The sequence below is a fragment of the Strongylocentrotus purpuratus genome, unplaced genomic scaffold (assembly GCF_000002235.5).
Source record: "Strongylocentrotus purpuratus isolate Spur 01 unplaced genomic scaffold, Spur_5.0 spur5_scaffold_7, whole genome shotgun sequence".
Classification (NCBI taxonomy): domain Eukaryota; kingdom Metazoa; phylum Echinodermata; class Echinoidea; order Camarodonta; family Strongylocentrotidae; genus Strongylocentrotus; species Strongylocentrotus purpuratus.
The window spans coordinates 3,166,808-3,191,906 of NW_022145613.1; the positions used below are offsets into that span (position 1 = coordinate 3,166,808).

The 25,099-nt window shown below is 37.3% G+C and overlaps 1 protein-coding gene across 1 annotated transcript in view; it reads right to left on the bottom strand.

Moving 5' to 3' along the window:
* LOC753779 (cholesterol 24-hydroxylase) overlaps positions 1-25,099 on the bottom strand; it is a 33,478-nt gene that overhangs the window by 2,527 nt on the left and 5,852 nt on the right. Inside the window, exons 3-12 of the mRNA XM_030974658.1 lie at positions 24,604-24,685; positions 21,603-21,763; positions 20,832-20,970; positions 20,000-20,113; positions 13,574-13,808; positions 10,385-10,457; positions 9,750-9,834; positions 9,200-9,310; positions 5,567-5,655; positions 386-452 (exon numbers count right to left, since the gene is read on the bottom strand). Of these exons, the coding sequence (XP_030830518.1) occupies positions 386-452; positions 5,567-5,655; positions 9,200-9,310; positions 9,750-9,834; positions 10,385-10,457; positions 13,574-13,808; positions 20,000-20,113; positions 20,832-20,970; positions 21,603-21,763; positions 24,604-24,685 (1,156 nt within the window). The remainder of the gene's footprint in view (positions 1-385; positions 453-5,566; positions 5,656-9,199; positions 9,311-9,749; positions 9,835-10,384; positions 10,458-13,573; positions 13,809-19,999; positions 20,114-20,831; positions 20,971-21,602; positions 21,764-24,603; positions 24,686-25,099) is intronic.

Consider the following 25,099-nt stretch of genomic DNA (forward strand, 5'->3'; position numbering starts at 1 on the left):
TGGTTGAAAATATATCCTAGTTGATGGATACAAAAAACAATTGAAAATATGTTTGTTTCGTTTTTCATTCAATACCATTACAAGAGATGAGAGGAAAACAAATATAGATTATGAACACATCAAACATTTCTGTTCATCTGATGACTGTTTCCAGCCGACAGCCCTCATAAAGCATGATTCATATGAAACGCAAATAATATGATAATTTAATGTCAAGTTATATTCACAATTCCATAATGCAAAAAAGAGGTATGGGATATGCAAGTTCCTTAAAAAAATCATGTTTTACAACTATTCACTGCTATGGGATTTATATTGTCCATGAGGGGAGGGGGGGGGGGGGGGTCCGGCTTGTAGATTGAACTACTTTGACTGATTTACTCACCATAGTAAACGTCTGGCCAATGCAGGATCGAGCACCCAGAGAAAATGGCATGTACGCAAATAAGGGGCTGCATGATCAAAAAAGAAAGTTCATAATATAAGATAATAATACAGACAGTTGGTCAAGGCCACAGGTTTCGTGGAGAGAAAACAAAATTGGTTTTTTTCTTGTTTATCCTCTTGCACTAGGACTATATTTACGGTTAGATTCCTCCTATTGGCTTTGAAAGATATTAGTACAACATAGGTTGGGGTCATTCCAATCACCAGAATTTTTTTTTTAAATCAAAATTTTACCTTTAGTCTGACTTGAGATTTATTAACATGTTTATAATACGATTATTGAGACGTCATTTTTCAAGTGTGTGTCAATAATGTGACCCAGCACCAACAAACCATCAAAAAGTTGCCAGATTAAAAAAAAATTATTTTGATACTTTAGGTCTGATTCTAAGCCAAGATTCTCGGCTTTAAAATCAAATATTTATTATTCATCAAATTCCCTAACCCAACTAAAAAAGAGAAAAATGTCTGTTCTGAAACAATATTACTTGGAGAAAGCATATTGTGTGAGATGACAACAAGAGGATTAAAACTCGATACAAATTTCTGAAAAGGGATAATGGATTGTCCTAAATCTTGTAACAGATCAGTTAGGCACATCCCGTTCTCTATTTTGTCTATGTATCAATACAACAGCTTACTCTATTTCAAAGTTATAGGAGATATAAGTGAGACCAGTGGGCCAGGGTTGTAAAGAAATGAAAATTACAACACTAGACAGACTCAAAATCAAACAAACATAATATAGGTCAACAACACACTGCCAAAATACCTTTTTGAAATAAGATAAAGAGTACATTCTTTCACAAAATGTAAGTAGAGTACAATTTGACTATCCTGCAGGAATACATATATATTGTAACGAAATTTGATTACAAGTGTTTAATTCAGACTGCTCTCGTTCAGTTCTCGCTCAATATCTCTCTCACTCGAGCTCATGCGTGTATGCAATATAAATTCAACAGAAGAAATGGAGTATTCGTGAGTTTCAGTTCCATTCGATGTTTATTACTTCAAATAATGACAACTTGGTATACAGTCAGGTTCAGTGAATTACGAAAAACGGCAGAAAGGAGTACGAGGAGAAGTCTCAAGAAGTCAGTCCGAACTCTGTCTAACAAGTCCGTCTAAGAAGTCTGACTAGGAAGTCTGAACTCTGGAGATTGAAGTCTCTCGATTTTAGAATCCCTGGCTTTATATAGGGAGCTGTTTTGTAGCAGCAAGGACACAACCCGACCTCGAGCTAAAGGGCAGAGTCTGTCCTCAAACTGAGGACAAAGTCTGGCCTCCGCTCGGGGTCAGTCGGAGGCCGCACGCGACTGAGTATCTGTCCTTGCCATTACGTAAGACGAGGACAGATTCTCTAGACGAGCGTGGCCCTGGGCTTACGCAATCGAAATTCAAGAACTACTCGAGGACGAAAAACAACGTCGTAAATCTACTGAAGGACAAGTTTGACTTGCACAGCAAGCAATAATATACAGCGAAATAATAATGAGCTATGCACATGGTACAGACATAGGCCTATATCTAAATTCGTAACACTATTCCCCCTCTCCTTAAAAAGTCACTGTCCTCAGTGACCGATAAAAAGAATAGAATTACAGTCATGTTAAACCAAAAGATTTGCACCATAATGTACATAACGAATTTAAAATAAAAAAACTGACATATCGAGTAAATGAAGCACATGAGGGATAAATCTGAATTCGAAAACTTGGTTAAAATAAAATGAATTTGCAGAAGTGGCCTTAGCACTTTGACAGACGACATGTGTAAGTCTCAAAAACGGCATTGTCTACCAAAGCAGTACAGTCTTAATTGCTTGTTACAGCGTAACTTAGTTTTCTGGTGAGTTCTGGTGAGTTTGACATATAATTCCGGGGTCATGAAGTCACGACCTCCTATAGTAAAACGAAAATCTACGTATGACATTAAAAGTATTCCTTACAAGCTACTATAATACAACGCAAGTAACTGTCGAAAAGTCGAGGAGAACTAATATAATACTAAAAATACAACGTCAAAGCAGACCTAATTATTTACACAATCGTTCAGGTTGCAAAAAGATATATGAAATTGAAAACAACAAATAGCAAAAACAAAAGCTACTGAAATGCTGTAAAATTATTGACACTGACATCTTTTTTAGTCAAGATTTGCTGAAGCAGCAGAATGAAAGCCGCTTCAACAGTATCAATTTTTTTTTTTTTTTTTTTTTTTTTTTTTTTTTTTTTTTTTTTTTTTTTTTTTTTTGCGAAGCAAATTTAGTGGCCACGTGTCCGATTTTTTTTTTTTTTTTCCACTCTTGGTCAGCAGAAATGCAGCACGCGATCCGAAAAAACGCGATCATTGTGATTACTCATCACCATGCCTCTAGCAGCAATATGACGGCTTCGGATGTCAAGACGTACAGGCCGAAAAGAATATCAGTGAACGAGGGGTGCTAAACTTAACACACAAAAATACGTTCCCAAGATAACGGCTACGCGGCCGCTAACGAATTGAGTTTCAACTATATGCACAAAAATCGATTAAAAGATTAAAACATCTCAATCACATCATAGAAATATGTAACAGAAAAATAGAGAAGACATAGTGATAGGGAAATAGATGGAGAGAGGAACAAGAGAAGAAAGATAATTATAAGGATCGAGAGGTATAAAGGGAGGCATATTGTTGCCGAGGGCTAGAAATAAGGAGAGGTAATAGAGAAGACATAGTGATAGGGAAATAGATGGAGAGAGGAACAAGAGAAGAGAATGCAAATGCAATATACAATTGATAACATGTACAAAATAGATTCAAAACAACAGTTTCAACAATGAAACAAAGTTCGGTAAAAGAATCGCGCAATCTTCATTCGGACAACAGAGTTCTCTATCAAAGTCTCCTCGATCTATGATCAAATAGTCCCAGTTTATCTTGAAATGTTAGAATAAATGTCCAGATCTGTCGACGAGGACCGATGTCTTGTCCTGCTGATTTAAGTTTAAGCGAGAGTGACTCTGTGTAGGAATCCTGGCTTCACATTGATATTCCATTATATTCGGGAAATTTGTAATGATAATTCTGCTTCCATAAACATGATAAAGCTCGTGGTTGTATAAACTCGCCTCTATACTGAATTCAGATAACTCAATCAGAAATAAGAATATTTTTAGGATATTCCATAAGGATCACGTAACAGCATTGACTCAGCATGTCGACTTCGCAATATTCCCAACACATGACAAATTGACAATCAAGTATCTACGGCGGGTCCTCCACTTCTACATGGCGCAATATCATGGACATGAATGATTGACGTTGCTCCGGTATCTTCGAGGTTGTCCCGTGATTTCCAAACTGATATAATGATTTCTCATTCTCTCCGACGCTTACACAAAAATTCGCCAACAAAACTAATACGATGCCGAGATCTCTAACGCTATCCAAATGATGACTCTCTGCCTCCGTTTTCCACACCGATGCTCTCGACAAATAAAATGAACAAAAATAAATTGGCCCTACACATACGAAACTATTGCTACTAAATAAATGGCCATGCACTGCGTCCTCTTGTTGCCATTGCTGTGCTCCCCTTCTGAGGCTGGCACCCAATGCAGCAACCGTCAAAAAAAAATAAAAGGCACTCGGCTTCCCTTTGAAATCGTCGACTCGTCATCCTGCACTTTTGCAGCTCCGGTTACACTACTAACAATCCCGACATCGGTGACGAATTTTGTATATGCTCAGCTACTCCCCGTCAAATTCTCCTGAGAGTGACTCTCCATGGCTGGGATAACAAACCCAACGACGTCGTCACGGAGGCCCAGAACAAGTTGACGTTCGCCATGATCACAGGAACATTGACCAGCGGGGCAGACTGCATCAACACGAAGTCGAAGTCACGACCACGAAGAAACCAATCACGCCCAACATCATTCCATAGCCATCATACTGCGTTATAGTCAGTTATTTCGCTGCATACCGGTCGAAATTCCTATACCTGAAGAGGCACAGATGCATGAATCCCTGAATCATACATTCTTTTTATTCGATTTCGGAATCTCAGTTTTTTCCTCATGGTAGCCATGCTGTTCAATGAAAAGTCAATATGGTCGCCAGCTATCATCAAACCGATGTCCGTGTTGAAGTCCAAATCCCACCGCTGCCACCAGTGTAACGAAATTTGATTACAAGTGTTTAATTCAGACTGCTCTCGTTCAGTTCTCGCTCAATATCTCTCTCACTCGAGCTCATGCGTGTATGCAATATAAATTCAACAGAAGAAATGGAGTATTCGTGAGTTTCAGTTCCATTCGATGTTTATTACTTCAAATAATGACAACTTGGTATACAGTCAGGTTCAGTGAATTACGAAAAACGGCAGAAAGGAGTACGAGGAGAAGTCTCAAGAAGTCAGTCCGAACTCTGTCTAACAAGTCCGTCTAAGAAGTCTGACTAGGAAGTCTGAACTCTGGAGATTGAAGTCTCTCGATTTTAGAATCCCTGGCTTTATATAGGGAGCTGTTTTGTAGCAGCAAGGACACAACCCGACCTCGAGCTAAAGGGCAGAGTCTGTCCTCAAACTGAGGACAAAGTCTGGCCTCCGCTCGGGGTCAGTCGGAGGCCGCACGCGACTGAGTATCTGTCCTTGCCATTACGTAAGACGAGGACAGATTCTCTAGACGAGCGTGGCCCTGGGCTTACGCAATCGAAATTCAAGAACTACTCGAGGACGAAAAACAACGTCGTAAATCTACTGAAGGACAAGTTTGACTTGCACAGCAAGCAATAATATACAGCGAAATAATAATGAGCTATGCACATGGTACAGACATAGGCCTATATCTAAATTCGTAACACTATTTAACCCAAACTGAAAATCACACCATGTGACTGTTTTGGGGTTTGGTGTTGCCGGGTCACATATATAAGTACCATTCTATTTATATGTTTTTCATTAAATTTAATTTTAGAAGGTCAGAGATCATCAAAACAAAGCAAAGAAATGGTTATGAAATATATTAATAAATTTCCCTGATTGTTTTTTTTTTCTTCTCCAACTAACACTAATAAATATCCCTGAACATATCAGGTTTTTCTTTCACATTATGATTGATTTTATTCCTACCTGTCTTCATCCCTTGTGAATCTTTCCGGATCAAACTTCTCTGGATTCTTGAAATGCTTCTCATTCCTACCCATTCCATATATCGGCACCTGAATAGAAATTGTAAAACATGCTTTGATTAATAGGCTACCATATCTTTATTACTTTCATAATCCTACACATTATAATACAAAATTATGGTAAGCAATACAGAAAGGAAATACAGAGGAAGTTATCATGAACACTGCTTATGACAACCTCTAGTTATATCAGTTAATTTTGCTGGTCCCATTTATTTGTATTCTGTTCTTTTTCATCCCAGATTTAAAACAAGGGAAATGCTCTCGGCGGTCTCGCCTGAATTACGCAATTCGATATGATGAAAAATTGAGGTTGGAAAATTATTTATAGGCAGGGTGACCCATTAGCAGGCCCCCCCCCCCCACAAAAAAAAAAAAATGAAATCCTCTGAATATAATCAGCATTTTGAACTGAATATCGGCTAAGAATCATCAGGAAAATTATTTACTAGAATTTGTACCAAGATTGATAACTTTAATGGCATATGAACAAATAATAAAAAGTGATTTATTAATTCTCATATTAAGTTGTGAAAACATAATCCAAGTCTACTGACCTAAAATGGCCTTTGACCTGGACTTTGCATCATATGATTTGTGATACTTGATAACCCCTATGTTCAAGTTTCATGGAATAGGAATGTATACTTTCAAAATTATGATAACAATTCAAAATCGTAACCTTATGTTAAGTCTTGATGTTGATGCCACAACATAGTCTAAGTTTGTTGATCTGAAATTCTACTCACATGATTGGGGATACTTGGGGATAACCTTTTAGTCTAAGTTTCATTGAATAACTAGATGGAACTTTGACTGCGCGCAGTAAAAAATGATGCCTCCGCCATAGAGCAATTTTACAAACCAAAACGGAAGCAACTTTTAAAATTCAAGTTTGATTGTAATCCATCTGTCATCTTTAATAATGCATTCACAAGCTATATATAGGCATTCTTTATGAGCCCCATGACATTTGACCTGATGACCCTAAAATCTAATCAGTTCATTGGATCTGCAAGATACATATACATGTCTTGAGTTTGATAGTAATCTGTCTTTTGGTTCTCATAATAACGTGATCACAAGCTATTTGTGCTACATAATGAGCCCTATGACCTTTGAACTTTGACCTTGTGACCCCAAAATCTAATCAGTTTATTGGCTCTGCAAGATACATACACGACGTTATCTCTAGAACTGATTGATGGACCCACGTTTGGCAGGAATCCATCAATCGGTTCTTGAGATCTATTGAGAGCTATTTTGCATGCATAATGAGCCCTGTGACCTTTGACTTTGTGACTCCAAAATTTAATCAGCTCATTGGCTATGCAAGATACATACATGACCTGAGTTTGGCGGTAATCCATAATTCGGTTCTTGAGATAACGCAATCACAAGCTATTTTGCATACATAATGAGCCCTGTGACATTTGAACTTTGACCCCAAAATCTAATCAGTTCATTAGCTGTGCAAGATGCATGATTCAAGTTTGGCAGTAATCCATCAATCGGTTCTAGAAAAAACGCGATAGCGAGCTATTTTGCATACATAATGAGTCCTGTGACCTAATTGTGACCCTAAAATCTAATCACTTCATTAGCTCTGCATGATACATGCTTGATCCAAGTTTGGCGGTAATCCATCAATCGGTTCTTGAGATAACGCGATCATGAGAACGGGACGTACGTACGGACAACCAGAAAACAATGCCTCCGGCTACTTTGTAGCGGAGGCATAAAAACTTACTGGTATACTTCTAAAATTATATTAAAGATTCAAAAACTTAACCTTAAGTTAGGTTTTTGATGTTGAGGCCGCCGCCGCCACCGGAAAAGCGGCGCCTATGTCTCGCTTTTTACTACGCAGGCGAATGGATACAAGAATGTAATTTCTTTGGCCATAAGTAATTTGTTGAACTGCAACTTGCTCATGTTACTCCTGTACTGAGGAAGTCATCCCTAGATCGTGATGAGATGAGCAGCTATCGACCTATATCTAACCTGCCTTTCCTCGCCAAAGTCCTTGAAGAAAGTAGTAGCCAAAAGACTGACATCACACCTTGAGAGACCATGCAGTCTCCGTACAAGGGCTTCACAGCGTGGAGACTGCTCCTTTGAAAATATCTTATGACATCTTGAGGGCAGTCGACAAGAAGAAAGCAGCTATAGTAATTCTTTTTGGACTTATCTACTGCATTCGATACGATTGATCACAAAGTCCTTCCCCAGAGGCTGCAACGGGACTTCAAGCTCGATGACGCTGCCCCTGAATGGTTCAGGTCGTATCTTCACTGCAGATGACAGGCTGTGAAAATCAATGGAACTGTATCGGATGAAGCTTCCTTGACCTATGGTGTTCTGCAGGGTTCCTTCCTTGGACCTATAATCTTCATGTTGCACACTTACGTAGCCCGTCAACATGGTCTACAAGTCCACTTCTATGCAGATGCCCCTGAATGGTTCAGGTCGTATCTTCACTGCAGATGACAGGCTGTGAAAATCAATGGAACTGTGTCGGATGAAGCTTCCTTGACCTATGGTGTTCTGCAGGGTTCCTTCCTTGGACCTATAATCTTCATGTTGCACACTTCCGTAGCCCGTCAACATGGTCTACTAGTCCACTTCTATGCAGATGACACTCAGCTGTTTGATCTAAGAGTGGCAACTGATGAAAAGGCCATAGCTGCCTGGATGACCGCCTGCCTTGCCGATATCCGTCAATGGATCGTGAAGAATTTCATGAAACTCTATGAAGACAAGACCGAATATCTCATCATCTCTTCAGCAAACATGAGGAACAAGATCAGCTTCATGGACCTCCAAGTTGGCAATGTGTCCGTCTCTCCTATGGTAAGCACCTGTAACCTTGGCTCTACTTCGATCAGTCCATGGAAATGGACAGGCATATTTCACAGGTATGTCAGACTGTTTGCTTCCAGCTTCGTAACATTGCATCTATTAGACCATTGCTTACGAGGACGGCAGCAAAAAGCCTTATCCATTCACTAATTTCCTCAAGACTTGATTTCTGTAACAGTCTTCTAGCTGGCCTTCCTTCTGCAATCTTGAACAGACTTCAAGCAGTACAGAATGCAGCAGCTATTGGGCTGAGGAAGCATGATCTCATCTCTCCTGTCCTGGCTGAGCTGCATTGGCTTCCTGTCAAGAGCAGAATTGAATTCAAGGTCCTGCTGCTCCTTAGGCGATTCATTATCAGATCCCAGGATACTGTATGTGTCCTCTTTAATTGAGCGGCGTCACCTTCGCCCTGGACTTCGCTGATCTAGCCTTACTCTCCAGATGCCCATTACTCATCCCAAGGGATATGGAGACCGGGCATTTTCCTCTATTACTCCTCGCCCGTAGAACTCCCTCCCATCATTTCTCTGCGAAATTGACAACCAGGACCACTTCAAAGCTTCGCTCAAGACTCGGATCTTCCTTCAGACATTTAAATGTTAACTTTATTGGAGGAGCTCGATCGCGCCTTTGAAAGTTTTTTAAAAACAGATATATGGCGCCATACAAATGATGTGAATCGTCATCATTGACTGTGGATATACATACTTACCATTACAACACTGCCTTTAGGTACTTTGTATCCACATATATCCATCTCATGAGGTAAAAGTCTATGCAAATGACCAACAGGAGGGTTGATTCTAAGAGTCTCTTTCAAAACCTGAAAAAGAAGACAGTCAATAATATACATTTGCTAAGAACTTTCAGCATTCTATCGTTGTAGATTAAAAATGGATTTCCTCAAAGATGAAGGGAAACTTAAAAATCATACATACATATCCTGTAAATAAATGCCCTGTAAGGTAACAGGCATATGAAATAAGGTTCAAAGCTCCTGAGTATGCATGTTTGAGAAGTATATTTATGAACTAGGAAATCCAGAAGTTTAATCAGTAACAAATTATAAACATTGATGCTACAGCAAGGCCTTCACAAACGGTTGCCATAAGTAAGATACCACTTTTTTTTAAATTGTAAAAAACAACAACATAGTATTGGGTCTTCATCGGACATTGTTTTTGTGAATGAAACTTTAGTCCTACAGTTCATAACAAAAAGTTTAACCTCTTGATGTAAAAAGAAAAGAATTACAGTCTTACCAAGGTTAGATACTTCATCTTGCCGACATCTGAATATTCAACATAGTTTCTCCCTTTCAATACAGTATCAATTTCATCACGGAGTCTGTGTAAAAATAAAAAGATCAAAAGGATTTATAAATATCCTTTAGTTTTAATAAATTGATTTCTTTAGGATCAGCAGGTATCAGTAATATTTCTACTGAACAAAAAAAATCACAATAATTGTTAACTGAGAAGGTAAATTAAGCAAATTGATGAATACCAGAAAAAGTTTCTAAACGTGAGTTTAGTAGTATATCAGAAAATTGTAATAAAGGTAATTTTGACTTGGATCAGAAAATAAAACAGCAAAGGTGCCCGAAAGAAGCAATTCTATTTGTCAATATAAATCTCTGATACCCCTACAAAAAATTCATCATTTATAACTTCATCAGCTATTGCAATTAACAAAAAAAATTAAAAAACATGAGGTCTGATAAGGAGAAAAAATCTGAACCATTATTGTTTCAATCCCTAAAAATAATCCTGATCGCACTTATATACAATAATTTTGTGGTATAAAAAAAAATTATAAGGGAGGTACATAGTATGTAAGGATATGGTACCATTAGATTTATAGGGGAGGTACATCTATTTGAAGATACCATACTTACTTTTTCATGACTTGAGGATTTCTACCAAGATGAAGAAGAGTGAAGGAGAGAAGATTGGCTGTTGTTTCCTGACCTGGTGGGTACAAATATCATTGAAATGTATTATCTTTCAACATTGTAGCATTCAACAATAGATGGTAGATATAAACACCAATCTACAAATTACAAAGAGATCAACCTGACTTCCAAAAACATCCCTGTCATGTTATATTTACACAAATTCTGTTCATATATAAAGTGCGACCCAGAAAAAAACAAAATCGAGAGTTAATGATGTTTTATCATAACTTAATCTCAATTATAATTAATAAATGACACATATTTTTAAAGCTTAGATCCTCCTCTTTCATTTGATGCAACTCATATGATGCACATTTCATGCATGAGTGATTAAAAGCAATTTGAAGGAAGGAAACCAAAAAGTCATTTGGCGGGCGGTATCTGAATTTCGAAGAAATATTCACATTTCTAGAAAGTTCAGTTTCTGCCCTTTCATATGACACCTCAATCAGGAAAAATGAGCAAGGAATAACAAAGTTCTGTTTGTTCAAAGTGATGCTTTCATTTCCATGATTCAATTAAAAAAGTTTGTTTTCACTGGCTGCCTGCCGTAGCAACAAGCAGGATCGACAAAAGACTTAACTCCATTTCATTGACAATCAGCCACGCATGAAGTCTTTCGTCTATGTCTGATCGTCAACGAAATGGAGTTAAGTCTTTATCAATTCCGTTTGTTGCTACGGAAGGCAGCCAGTGAAAACAAATTTGTGTAATCACTTTATGGAAATGCAAGCATCACTTTAAGCAAACAGAACTTTCTAGAAATGTGAATTTTTCTTTGAAATTCAGATACCGCCTGCCAAATGACTTTTTGGTTTCCTTCCTTCAAATTGCTTTTAATCACTCATGCCTGAAATATGCATCATATGAGTTGCATCAAATGAAAGAGGATCTAAGCTTTACAAATATGTGTCATTTATTAATTATAATTGTGATTAAGTTATGATAAAACATCGATAATTCTCGGTTTTGTTGTTTCTGGGTCGCACTTTATAGTCTTGTTTTGAGGCCCCTTAAAATCTACTGTCTGATTTCTTTAATTTCAGTCAATATTCAGTTTTATTACAGCAGGGTTGCGCCTTCGTCAACAAAGTGCTATCTTAGGGCCTGGCATAATAAAGGAACAATACATAACATTTGCACACTCTATAAGTATAAATTGCACACAACAGCAGTTATAAAACATAAGAAACTTGGATTATGAATGGTGACAAATGACTGATTATACACATACCGTAAATAATTAAATTAAATAAATTGTTTAAAATATTAAAATAGAATGTTTGCTGTCGTTCTATAAAAAGGGGGACTGCGCCATGGAGCAATTTTACAAACCAAAACAGAAGCAATTTTTAAAATTCAAGTTTGATTGCAATCCATTAAAAGGTTCTCAGAATATTGTGATTGAAAGCTACGCTTCATATACATGTTTGACCCTTAATCTTTGACCTCATGAACCCAAAATCTAATCAATTCATTGGCTCTGCAAGATACATACATGACCCAAGTTTGGCGGGAATCCATCAATGGGTTCTTGAGATAACGCGATCACAAGCTTTTTTTGCATACATATTGAGCCCTGTGACCTTTGACCTTGGATCTTGTGACCTCAAAATCTAATCAGTTCATTGGCTCTGCAAGTTACATACATGATCCAAGTTTGGTGGGAATCCATCAATGGGTTCTTGAAATAACGCGATCACAAGCTATTTTTGCATACATAATGAGCCCTGTGACCTTTGACCTTAGATCTCGTGACCCCAAAATCTAATCAGTTCATTGGCTCTGCAAGATACATACATGATTCAAGTTTGGCGTGAATTAATCAATCGGTTCTTGAGATAACGCGATCACAAGAACGGGACGTACGGACGGACGGACGGACAACCCGAAAACATAATAACGTAGTAACGATACCTTTTCATAATAATAATATTATAATTAATAAAGATAATAATAATAATATAATAATGATGTTAGTTACAATTGTAATTATAACCATAATAATAATAACAATAATAATAATCATAATAATAATCATAAAATTTATAATAATAACAATTATAATCAAGCTCAAGTTCAAGTTCAAATTATCGATACTGGTTAAATGTTATATACATATGTATATAATGTGTACCGCAATACCATGTAACACAATAAATTTCCCTTGTTAATAATAATAATAATAATAAGACTATAATAGCAATGATAATAATGCAATACATTTTCGATACTTGTAAAATTTATATATATATGTATATACCATGCAACACAACAAATTTCCATTGTTAATAATAATAGTATTAATCATAATAATAATAAGACTATAAAGCAATGATAATAATGCTATACATTATCGATACTTGTAAACTCCTATAGTCATTCCACCTAACTTGATATACATTTATATTATTTTCGATGCATGACTATATATTTTTTTATTTATTGTTAATTGTTTATTTTTGTTTACTGTCAACTCAAAAATTCATTCATTTGATTTTTGTATGAGCGTATTATGTTAAATATATGTGTATCGCAATACCATGTAACACAATGAATTTCCATTGTTAAATGGACAATAAAGATGAACCTTATCTTATGAACCTTACCTTTGTAGCGGAAGCATAAAAAGTAAAATATAAACAGTTGGATTACATTTGCAGTCTGTTCTAAGATAGCATGTATTGTAGGAATTATTTCACATAAACACAATTTTTCTCACACTGACATTTATATCAACTTCCTTGCTAACCTTTCATACTGTAAAAGCAGATTTACCTCATAAACTTTGGAAATAAACTTCAGAAATAGCCTATAATATGCAAAGCGGTCAACCATCTCTTTTGGAAAATCAGTACCGATGCATCCTTAGTAGGCATAGTACTATAACGGTGATTTGTGGAAGTGTGTTAAACGTAAAATGTGTAATCAGGTTTTTATAGATACTGTATATTGTCAATCAGATCCCATCCACGTCTGGATACCAACCTTTAAAGTCGTCATCTGAAAGATGAACTTGAGTTTTGAGTTATCAGAATTGGATTAAGGGTGCATGGCGACAGACAGCTGACCACTAAATCAGTTTATTATAAGAATAAGAAAAGCAAGATGGTGCACAAAAAAACTTACCAGCTCCGAAAAAGGTAACGAACTCATCGACCATATCTTCTAAGTCAAAGTCTTTGATTCCTTCCAAGTTGTTTGACTCCTGGAGGATGTAAGTTAGAATGTCTTGAGGAACTTGGTCACCCCGTCTAAGAGCATCTATACGAGCCAAGATGCAACGCCGACCCACCGCTCGGATCTCATTAGCTGCAGCTCGAACCTCATGTTTGTATTTGATGTCTTTGGGAAGGATGCTGTACTGTAAAGTAAGAATACATTAATAAACACATACATTATTCATACAGTAGGCTTGCGGGTGCACCATGGGAGAGAGAGAGAGAGAGGGTTGAGGAGTCCTGAAAAGACTCAGACTCTGTAATCTTTCTTGGAGGTGTGTAATCCTGAAAAGGACTGTTTTGTTATCTTTCTTAGCTTATAGCTCTAAGGAGAAATATCCCAATCGCTGAGTCTGAAGCTGGTTCTGTGCTCCTTGAGTCTTGTTTCCAGATTTCTCCCTGTTTCACCAATGTAGATTTTTCCACTTTCGCATGGTATTTTGTAGACACCAGCTTTCTTGTGGTTTGGATGCTTATCTTTGTGGGAGTGGAGTATCGAATGGAGTTTGTTGGAGGAACTGTGTCGAACTTGGATGTCTGCTGCTTGAAGGATACGTTGAATCTAGTGAGAGGCTTGACCGGTATAGGGAAGAACAACAATTTGCTTCGGTGGTGTAGCTGCGGGTTGGTCCTCTTCCGGGGTGGTGTTGGCTGCGGGCTTGTTGGCTACCCGTCGAACCCTCAAAGCAGCCGCCAGCCTCACTGCTACAACGAAAGCAGACGACAACAGACTACAACGCCGCCTACGTCAGGGACACACACAGCGTCTCGCCGACAACAAACCCCACTCATAGATTGAAAACTCTCCGAAGTCCGCAACCCGGAGACTCCAGCCAAGACGGACAGTCAGACGAACAAGCCGACCATCCTTGTCCATCCCCCGATGACTCAAGCCCACACAGTTACCTATTTTCCCCTGACGTCCGCACCCCGGTGACTTAAGCTCACGCACGCCAGCTATTCTCCACTCCTGATGACGGATAGTCAACCTGTTCTATAACTATAAGCTAAGAAAGATAACAAAACAGTCCTTTTCAGGACTACACACCCCCAAGAAAGATTACTGAGTCAGAGTCCTTTTCAGGACTCCTCAACCCTTTCTCTCTCTCTCTCACATGGTGCACCTGCAAGCCTACTGTATATCTACATCCAGCGCTCAAAATACACGGGGGCGGTGGGCGATTCGCCCCCGTGAGCAGTGGTTATAGGCCTACTGCGCCGTTAGTAGCGGTGCGTGTGCACGCTGCCGCGCCATGTCTGCTGGAGCTGGAGGCGATCGGGCAAGGGCAGAAACATGGTCATGGCCTGGAGAAGTTTTTCGTTGTTAGCAAATAATGAACCTCGACCAGTAAATCAATATTAGGGACTTTTAGATTTGCACGATGAGAACGTGGACTGCAACGTGTGACCTCCTTTTAAGGCACTGACAGTGCTTAAAAGGACGTCACATGTGATTGCCAGTGCCTTAAAAGGACGTAACACGTCCACGTCCACGTCCACGCAAATCTAAAAGTCCCTTTTGAGGAGAAGAGGAAGACCAAAATGTCGTGGAATGATATGGTAACATGGGCAGATCTACGGCGGGGGGGGGGGGGGTGGGAGGAGGGGGGCCCTCCTCCCACCCCCCCCCCCCCCGGCCGCGAATTTTTTTTTTCCCAAACAGGTTTACCTATGAGAGTAAAATCCTGCCTCCTGATTGGTTCAGAGGTATACGCATCATGAATATTCATGACTGAGCTGAAAGATACTAGTAGTATTACGCATGCGCGTGACACCAGGCGAAGCTGCTCATGCAGCTCATCGAAATCAAGTTTGAGTTCGTTGATGCAGCGCAGCTATAGTACGTAGGCTATACACTGCATACATGGATATGCATGCGCCATGCGCATTGATTGGCTCTAAGTTATAACTTTTACATGAGCTATAGTATTATGGCGGAGTCTACAAGTACAACTCTCTGCAATTTTGGTCGCTCTAAAGAAGAGAATACCGATTTCTTCTGCAAGAACCATACAAGTCTTTATGTAAGTACCACAATATTATTGTGAAATTGTAAATCGGCCCATCCCATTTTTATGTTAATGCTTTGAAATTGTCAGTAGACTATATAGTGTCAGTAGGTTATGTTATTATGTATTCTGAATTAGTCTCAAAAGCAGTGACACATGCATGCAATATAATTTATATGGAGTCTCAAATTTAGTTGACAGAGGCAGTGAAATAAATGTGTGTGGGGATTGTATCTTAATAACAGAAAATGTAAAATCATATCCTGTGCATGTCATATCAAGTTTAAATTCATGAAAGTAGGTCAAAGGTTATGAACCTGCTGTTTGTATTTATTGTTGAAAGCTCAAATTAATGCAATGAAATGGATGTCCTTTAAATATTGTTTTGATTCTGATTTAAGTAAGATAATCTTGAGAAAAGAAGTTTGAAGATATAAAGATTGAAAAGGACTTAGTCAGATATTCATGTTTAAATAAGAGATGAATCAGTGTAATGTGCACTTGGTATGCATATTAATAATAAAAGCTTGTCTTTGACATGTGTGTAGAGCCTGTATATATTACTTTATGTCCTTTGTTTTCTTTGGCCAGGTTCATCTGTCACAAAGGAACCAGAACCACTGATATGTTTGTTTGTTTTGTTTTATTTCCACTTTTTCATATCAATACAAAGAAACATACAAATAAATATGATGGATAACATGTAAGTTTGACAAAATTTGTTTCTAGTTAAAATAAAAGTTTCATACAAAAGGAAAAAGCAGGAGACCACATGTCGTAAGCGTACATGCTTGAACATGACCGTGGCCTCTGCCGAGTTAACAAAATAAAAGAACAACCCATGCAACTGCATTGTATTCAATGTTAAATAAGATAAAAGTGAAGTGATTAAAAGTGAGCATGGCCAGAAGCGGATCTAGAGGGGGGGGGGGGGGGGGGGGGGGTTGGGGGGGGGGTTGCAACCCCCCCCCAAAAAAAAAAATCCGGGGACCATTTTTTAAAATCTTATCTTTTTTTTTAAAACTTGTAATTTTATTTTATTCTATTTCTATGTATTTATTTCATTTATTATTATTATTATTATTATTATTATTATTATTATTATTTCTTTTTGGGGGGAGGGGAGGGGGGGGGGGTTGGGCGAACAAATGGCACAGAGTCCCTTGCCCCCCCCCCCATCAGCTTTTTTGAGGACACGGGCCACCGCCGAAGTGACAAGCTAGGCCAGCGTTGCCGATTCTCATCCCCCAAATCCCCACATTAAAAAAAAAAAAAAAAAAAAAAAAAAAAAAAAAAAAAAAAAAAAAAAAAAAAAAAGAAAAAAGAACGCACGCTGGAGAGAAACCCTTTCAAGTGCAAATATTGTGAGAAGATATTCAACTCATCTGGTAACTTAACCAAACACATGATAACTCTGGATATAACTGTGTATTTAACTGTTACTTGATTTAAAAAGACGTTATCATGCACTGCTTTTTATGGTCTCCATTGTGTTAATAGATGCCAGGAAAACATGACATACGGGGTTCAAATAAACACCCAAAAAAAAATCGGCTCGCCGCTTCGCGGCTCGTGGACGATGCTCCGCATCGTCATTATTGGTCAACCCCCCCCCCCTGAGCAAAAAGCTAGATCCGCCCCTGATGGCTGAATTAATTTTGAGTGAAAATAACAAAACAAATTTAGTGAAATATTTCATGTTGAGAAGTGCATTTGTGCAAGGTGCAAAAATTAGCTTGGTGGAACAAAAAAGAGACTAATACCGTGATATTAATTGTGTGTTGGTTTCAGTTACGGGTGATAATATTAAATGTTTGTCAAGATATCATGCTCGGAGCAACACAGTGGCTTTGACCCACATCCAACCATCTCATGTCGGACCATCCTGATAAGATAATTCATACCCCTTGTGTGTGTCTATTGTGTATTCTTGACAGCTAGTGTGTGCATTTGTTGCTTATGTGTTTGCAAATACATGAGGGTGGGTGGGTGTGTGTGTTTATAGAGAGAGAGAGAGAGAGAGAGAGCGAGAGAGAGAAAGAGAGAGAGAGAGAAAGATAGTGTTTGTATGTATAGCCTATGTGTGAAATTGGAATATTAGTGTGTGTACTGTAAGTGAACTCTTTGAGAAAAAAAATCCGCAGTGTAAAACTATATAAACCAAGCACCAGAATAACCAGAAATGTTCAAAAACAAACAGACCCCCCCCCCTTCCCCCAATAAAAATCCCCTCGCACCACAGCTAGCTCACATACATTTTGTACACCTTAAAATGGCCAGCAAAACTGAAGTCCACGCGCATGCGTAATACATATACTAGGTACTGCAGCTCAGCCACAGTGCTGTGAACTCAGCTCGTGAATATTCATGACGCGTATACCTCTGAACCAATCAGGAGGCAGGATTTTACTCTCATAGGTAAACCTGTTTGGGAAAAAAAAATTCGCCCCCCGGCCCCCTTGGGCTGCCAAGTGAAAATGTGATATTAAAGCGGGGGGGGGGGGGGGGGGGAGGGGATTCTGGAGAGGAGGACTACTAATCTATTTTATTTTGTTCAGGGGGCGGGGGGAAGTGAAACGCCATTTTAGCATGACTTTCTTTTTAACTCTTACCTCACCTATCTCAGATAACCCTAAGTTTTTGGATGCTGCTTTATATGTAGTTGATAATGCATGATTAAAATAAAGAGAGAGAGAGAACCACCATCATTTTGCAATGGTTCAGGGTTCGTAATGTAATGTACTGTAATGTAATGTACATTTGAAACCATTTCTTAGCCTAAAAAATAGCAAAACTATTTTTGAGGAAAAGCATTATACTGAATTAAATAAAGAATAATAGCTTTATATTGGATCATACTAATACTGATACGGGCTAAAGACAATGTGGTATTTGTATAGAGGTATTCCAAAATGACATTCTGATAATCAACATTTGTTCTGGTATCATCTTTATGATTTCTTAACGTGACATAGCTTCTTTTCCCTCTGCAAACAAAACAGAAAACAAGGTTATTCAATAAAAGGACCATGCGACAAATAATCATTGTGATTCAAATTGATGCAAGGATTTTTTTGAATAAGCAATGCTTTTCACCAGAATCTTCTTTGTAAAAACGACTTTTACAAATCTCAGCCATGCAATTCTGCCACTGTGCTGTAAGATCACTTTGAGATTAGGAGAAGTGTATTATGTAATGGGTATTTTAAATTGAATGGAACGTCTTAACTCAGTAAGCATGGCTGAGATTTGTAAAAGTTATTTTTACAAAGAAGATTCGGGTGAATAGCAGTGCTTATTCAAACAAATATTCGCATCGATTTGAATCACAATCATTATTTGTCGCTTAATCCCTTTTAATGAACATGTTTTCTTTTTCGTTTGCAAGGGGAGAAGAAGATATGTCACGTTAAAGACATCATAAAGATTAGTGTTGTATGCGTATATATTATATACACAGGCCAGTAACAGCTATGTAGCTTGTAAATTTGTAAGAGGGAAAATGCTGATTGAAATGATAATGATGAAATAGCAAATAATTGAGGAGTATCATAGGTACCAATTCAATGGATATTTGTATAAAAAAGAGCCCCCGTCAGTAATAAAAGAGCCCCCGTGAGAAGGCTCACGGGGGCTGTTTTTTCGGGGGAAGAGCCCCCGTGGACAAAAAATTAATTTGAGCCCTGTCTACATCACCATGCAAGCCGACACTTACAAGCAGCAACATACATTATTAATATACAGCTAACCCATTGTTTTATCCAAATACCTTGAAAAGAGACACATACACTGTATTAAATATCACCCTATAATTTCTTGTTCCTTAATGAGTAAAGATACATTTTTAATGTATCACATTGTCATACATGAATCCCTATCCCCATCATAACTTAGATATTTACTAATTCTGTTTGCAGCAGTAGATAACTCTAAAAGAAACAGTTGGATGTGAGCCTAATAGGAGGGTATTTGGAAAGGCATTCAACTAAATATAGGAAACATCATTCTAGAAGGCAGATGAATTTACTTCACTCACAACTACATTTACATAATTGGCCAAACTGAATAAAACTGTAATGCTAACAAAGACTAAATAACACTGACCAAGAAGATTGAAATAGTGAAATATTGTAGAGTAAGCGCTATGAGCAACCAGCAGAAGTTGGCACTGGCGCTATACAACAAGCCACTATTATCATCATCATCTAATATTGTGAAATATCAACTACAAATATCATCCCAGGAAACAAACGTATGGAGGGGGGGGGGGTGGGATCATTTGGGATTCTGACCCCTATATGACACGTGGTCTGTGATTGACATACCTTTAATAGTGGACGTCTGTAAACAGAATTCACGCCAGACAAAACCTTTGGAAGGAGCTGGCAAAGAGGGGAATCTGGGTTCCCAATGATATCATCCTCCATTCCAAATCCAACCTAAAAAATACACAAATACTTTGAAATCAATACAAAAATCATATTACAACACAAAATATGTACTTTAAAGCTACATGTATCACCATTGTAACCGCAATGGGGGGACAATGGTCCCAGTTGATTCACACAAGTCATGTACTACATGTATTTCTACTCAGGTACCCTATAAAAGGCAGATTTAAAAGTATGAAAGAAAATATGAATAAAATGTGTAAAAGAGACCAAAAAAAGCATTTGATTTTTTCAGTAGCTGTGATTCAAAGTACACCAAAGTATGCTCTAGATCAAGAAGTCCAAGAAAGCTTAGCCAATGGTTTAGATACATGTAGCTTCCGTAATCATAATACCACAAATGAAGTCATTAAGCAATTTTGAGATAACATTATCATATTGAGAAGAAAGCCCAGACAATGCAGGAATAAACGAAATTAAACTAAAGCCATTTTTAAAAAGGAATAGCATTCTGAAAATTATGTTATTATGTTAGCAAAAAATATTTCAACTGTCATAACAAACTGAAATTAGAAAAAGTCATTGGTTAATTTGTGCACAAAGCTGGCTGTTTAAATGTACAGTTAAGAAAAACATCTGTGCAAGCACCAACACTAAAGAGTCTATTCCATGCAATTTCAGTTTGCCAATTGCCATAAAAAAATATTTCTCAATAACATGAAAAATAACAGCCCCAGGTTAATATGAGGACTTTTAGTGCACTGACCTTTCCAATGATTTCCAAGGTCAACCTTTCAAATTCTTTCAACATGACGACCTCCGTCTGACCATCACTTAACGGGATCAAATGATTGACCAGTTTAGCTGAACAGCTATTGAACTCATTCATCAGGCCCATTAAATATCTGCAGAAAAGGCATCACAAATCAATTCTTTAGCAAAATGTAGTGGCACAAAAACTTAAAAAACATGCATTTAGAATATAATTAAAATTGATTTCTTCATAAACTTTATCTATTTGCACTCTACTCCCCATTTGCATTGTACATGTAATTTACATTACATTTTGAAGGTGTACATTGTACATATTTGTTATCTTGACAGAAGAGTTTGAAAATGTTCAAAGAATGATTTTACTTTGTATTCCTCATCACAGGACAGAACAAAGCCTTTTATCAAGAAGTCATTGCTATTAATATGCTGCCAATGTTTCTACAGATCAAAACAAATTACAGGAAAATGGCATGGACAGATTGATGATAACTGTTCAATAATCAAAAGATCTTTTGCTATTCATCATAAGACAACATGTTCACTTTTGACAAATTAAACAAAAAAGGCCTTCTCATTTGATTAACAATGGATGAAATTAAACTGTGTTTGATTTCTAGTTGTCAGGTTCATATGCATTGTTGGAATTGTGGTTGAGACTTGTTAAAAAAGCAGAAAGTAAAATGTGGCAAAAATTATAAAATGACTGTTCCCCCCTCCCCCCTTTCGTCTTATGAGGCAAGGCCAGCATATGTGGGATTCTTACTTGCGATGGAAAGCAGGATTAAAGAGAGCACGTTTCTTCATCCAGACCTCATGATTCATCTCACTGAGCAGACCATTACCTAGGGTCATGGCTCCATACACAGACTTCAAGCCACGGTAATTATCAGGCGACTTCAAGTATTTGCTTCGTGTCAGAAGTTCCTTCACAAGAGAAAATAATTACCGTACTCAGATTGTATCATGATTGAAAGTAATTACAAATCACAAGGTGCCATTTGTACAAGAAATGTTCATCTCATTTTTCTGCTTAAATAGAAGGTTATTAAATAGGTTAGTTAAAGATAATATGTCCCTTCTGCAGCCAACATCAAATTCTGTAAAACAATAATTATGAATATGTCATGTATGTCCTACATGTATCTGTGAAATTTAAACATCAGTGTATTTGTATTCAAATTATGCAAGGAAATCTGTTTACTTTTTAGACTTCCCTGTCAGACACTATTGAGTGACTGACTGACATCTTTTTTTCTTTGGTAATAACATAAAATGAGCTGTAACAGGTACATGAGCATTTGTCCACATCAATAAACCACTACTTGTAATGGCCAAAATTAAACTGATTGAATTTTTGTGCAGCACAAAACGTTCAACTATTCAGTACAAGGGTCTGGAAATCAGACTATTACTTTGATTGCAATCACTTATGTTGATTCGACAACTAATCGTTATTTTCCTACAAAAAGCCATTTTTAAACCCTTTCGTTTTGAGGGAAGTTCTAAATAAGTATTGTCTTTCAAATGCCATTGGAATTTAACCTTTTTATTTTTTTGACCTGCAGATGGGACATAATACCTTTAAAACATGACAAATAATTTGTGAGCTTTCTTGTTCTTTTAATGTTAGTTTCGAAGTGTATTATTGTAGAAAGCAGGGTTGGGCGGTAATTACCGGCGGTAAATACCCGTAAATACCCGTAAATACCGTCCGGTAAATAAGATGCGCGTCCGGTAAATATGTAAAAAGCGGGAAATATGATTTTAATTCTCTGTTTATCAATAATTTTACTTGTTTTTAGCCTCGTAACTGAAAATATTGTTCTGAAATAATTAGCAGCACAATACTCATAGTAGGAACACACAAACAGATTTATAAAATCCTCACTGCATACAAAATTGTACACACCCAAACAAATGGCATTTTGTGCATATGCTAATTAATAGGTATTCATGAATATGGTAATTAGCAACTGGGAACCAAAACCTTCATACAAGTTACTTTTATTGTAAAGTTAAAGATATTTGAATAAAATCAGTGAAAATTTGAACAAAATCGGGCAAGGAATAAGGAAGTTAAAGCTTTTTGAAATGACTAGTCAGTAGAGGGCGATATTCAATTTGATGACATCATTTGTGGACAACTCTCCATGCCTTTTGTACATCAAATTTCATGTTTTTTCTTCTTTCTTGTGATTGAGATAATAGAATGCAAAATGATTTTCTACTTCACATGTTATGAAATCCGATCAAGAACACAAATAAATAGGAAAAAAACGAAAGACTTGTGAAATTTGATGTTCAAAAGGCATGGAGAGTTGTCCACAAATGATGTCATCAAATTGAATATCGCCCTCTAGTGACAAGTCATTTTAAAAAGCTTCAACTTCCTTATTCCTTGCCCGATTTTGTTCAATTTTTTCACTGATTTTATTCAAATATCTTAAACTTTACAATAAAAGTAACTTAGTATGAAGGTTTTGGTTCCCTTTAATGAAGAACATCATATCTAGATTAGGTGTATATTTGGTATCTTTTTCCTGTATTTTTTTCCAGCATTACATACATGTAATTACAGACATAGACAAACACACGAACAAACACACACACACAAATAGTACACACAAGAGCAACCATACTCACCACCATCGTTATTATGTTAAAAATTAGACAATCCCTATGAACAAGTGAGTGGAAAAATATATTTCCCGGTAAAAAGTGGTAAATACCGGTAAATACCGCTTATTTCCCGGCGTCCGGGAAATAAGCCTCCGCAGAGGGAAATATGCCAACCCTGGTAGAAATTTGCTAAAAAATGCCCTCACATTCAAAATATGATGAGAAATAAATGTAGCTTTAACGTTTGGACCAAACTTTCATGTCATGTGTATGCAGCCTTATAATACACATTTCCGTGTGCAGGGCATGTGATTCTCAGCAATACTGAGTCAATTTATATCATATTGCGATCAGACCAAAACCTCACAGTATACATCAATTCTTAAGTACTACATAATCACCACTGCCCAAATGGTTTCAATTTTCTATCTAATCACATGACCAGACTTCATTAAGTACATCGATGTTGGGAAACTGGTCATAACTGGTGTCAGAAATACATGTGCGACTGTGTTATTTGTTTCTAGTCTAAATTTCTAATACAATGAAGGTTTATAAATGCTGATAATATGTGAATTTTCCCTTCCTGACATGAACTTTGACAAATCACATTTCTAATCTTTTAGTATCAGGTATAAACTTAACCTCAAACCTTGCCATACATATATCTCCTCTCTCTTTTCAGAAAGGCTAGTAGTACTAGAGGATATGGGGGGGGGGGGGCAAAACTAAGTTATACACTTAGACACTCAGGGATTTCTCCATCCATATTATGAAGTGATTAGTAAAGCAAATGGCTCAATAAATCATGACAAGATTTTAACAATAAATTCAGGAAGCTATACAATCGAGAAACAATTCTATCCACAGTTGCAAACACAACCATTGTCCTATTTGAGGTATAAATCAAATATCAATATGCATTCGAAATTGAGACTGATAGCAAAATGACGGAGCACTATTTATGGGTAATAAAAACAAACAAAATCTCTTAATTCAATAATAAGTCAATCAGAAATTTTGTCCATGTATACATATATGCCTCACAACTTTCACATAAAATTACAAGTCCTCCCATATTTTTTTCTTCAACAAATGAAGAAACAAAATGGCATAAAATGTCATTAATTCTAAACTGAAGTTACCTTGATAACTGTTGAGTCATTACACATGATGAGAGTTCTGAAAACAATGTGGAGACAGTACACTGGACCCAGTTCTTTGCTCCTAAATATTATCAATATAAAGTAAAGGGGAGACACATCAATTTTTTTTAAAATCTGGTATTCTGGTTAGTACTTTATAGCACTGCCTGTATATAAACAGGGCTGTTAACTTTGGGGAAATGCTTCGAGGGAGGCAAATTTTTTTGGGGGTAAGAGGACATTTTTTGTTGTTGTTGAATGTTCGGGGGAGGTTTTTTTTTTTTTTTTTTAATGTTCGGCGGGCGGTTTTTCCGTGAGATTCTACATCGAAGCGGGAATCTCCCGCTACAAGCTATTGGGACGGCTGGAGAATGAGTGTGGTGGCGTGAGACTCCCTCCAAAACGCGGGAGGGTTGACAGCCCTGTATAAAGCTGCCAGTCAGTTTATTGAATTGCAAATAAATTATGAGAAATTTAAACAATCTTTGTATCCATT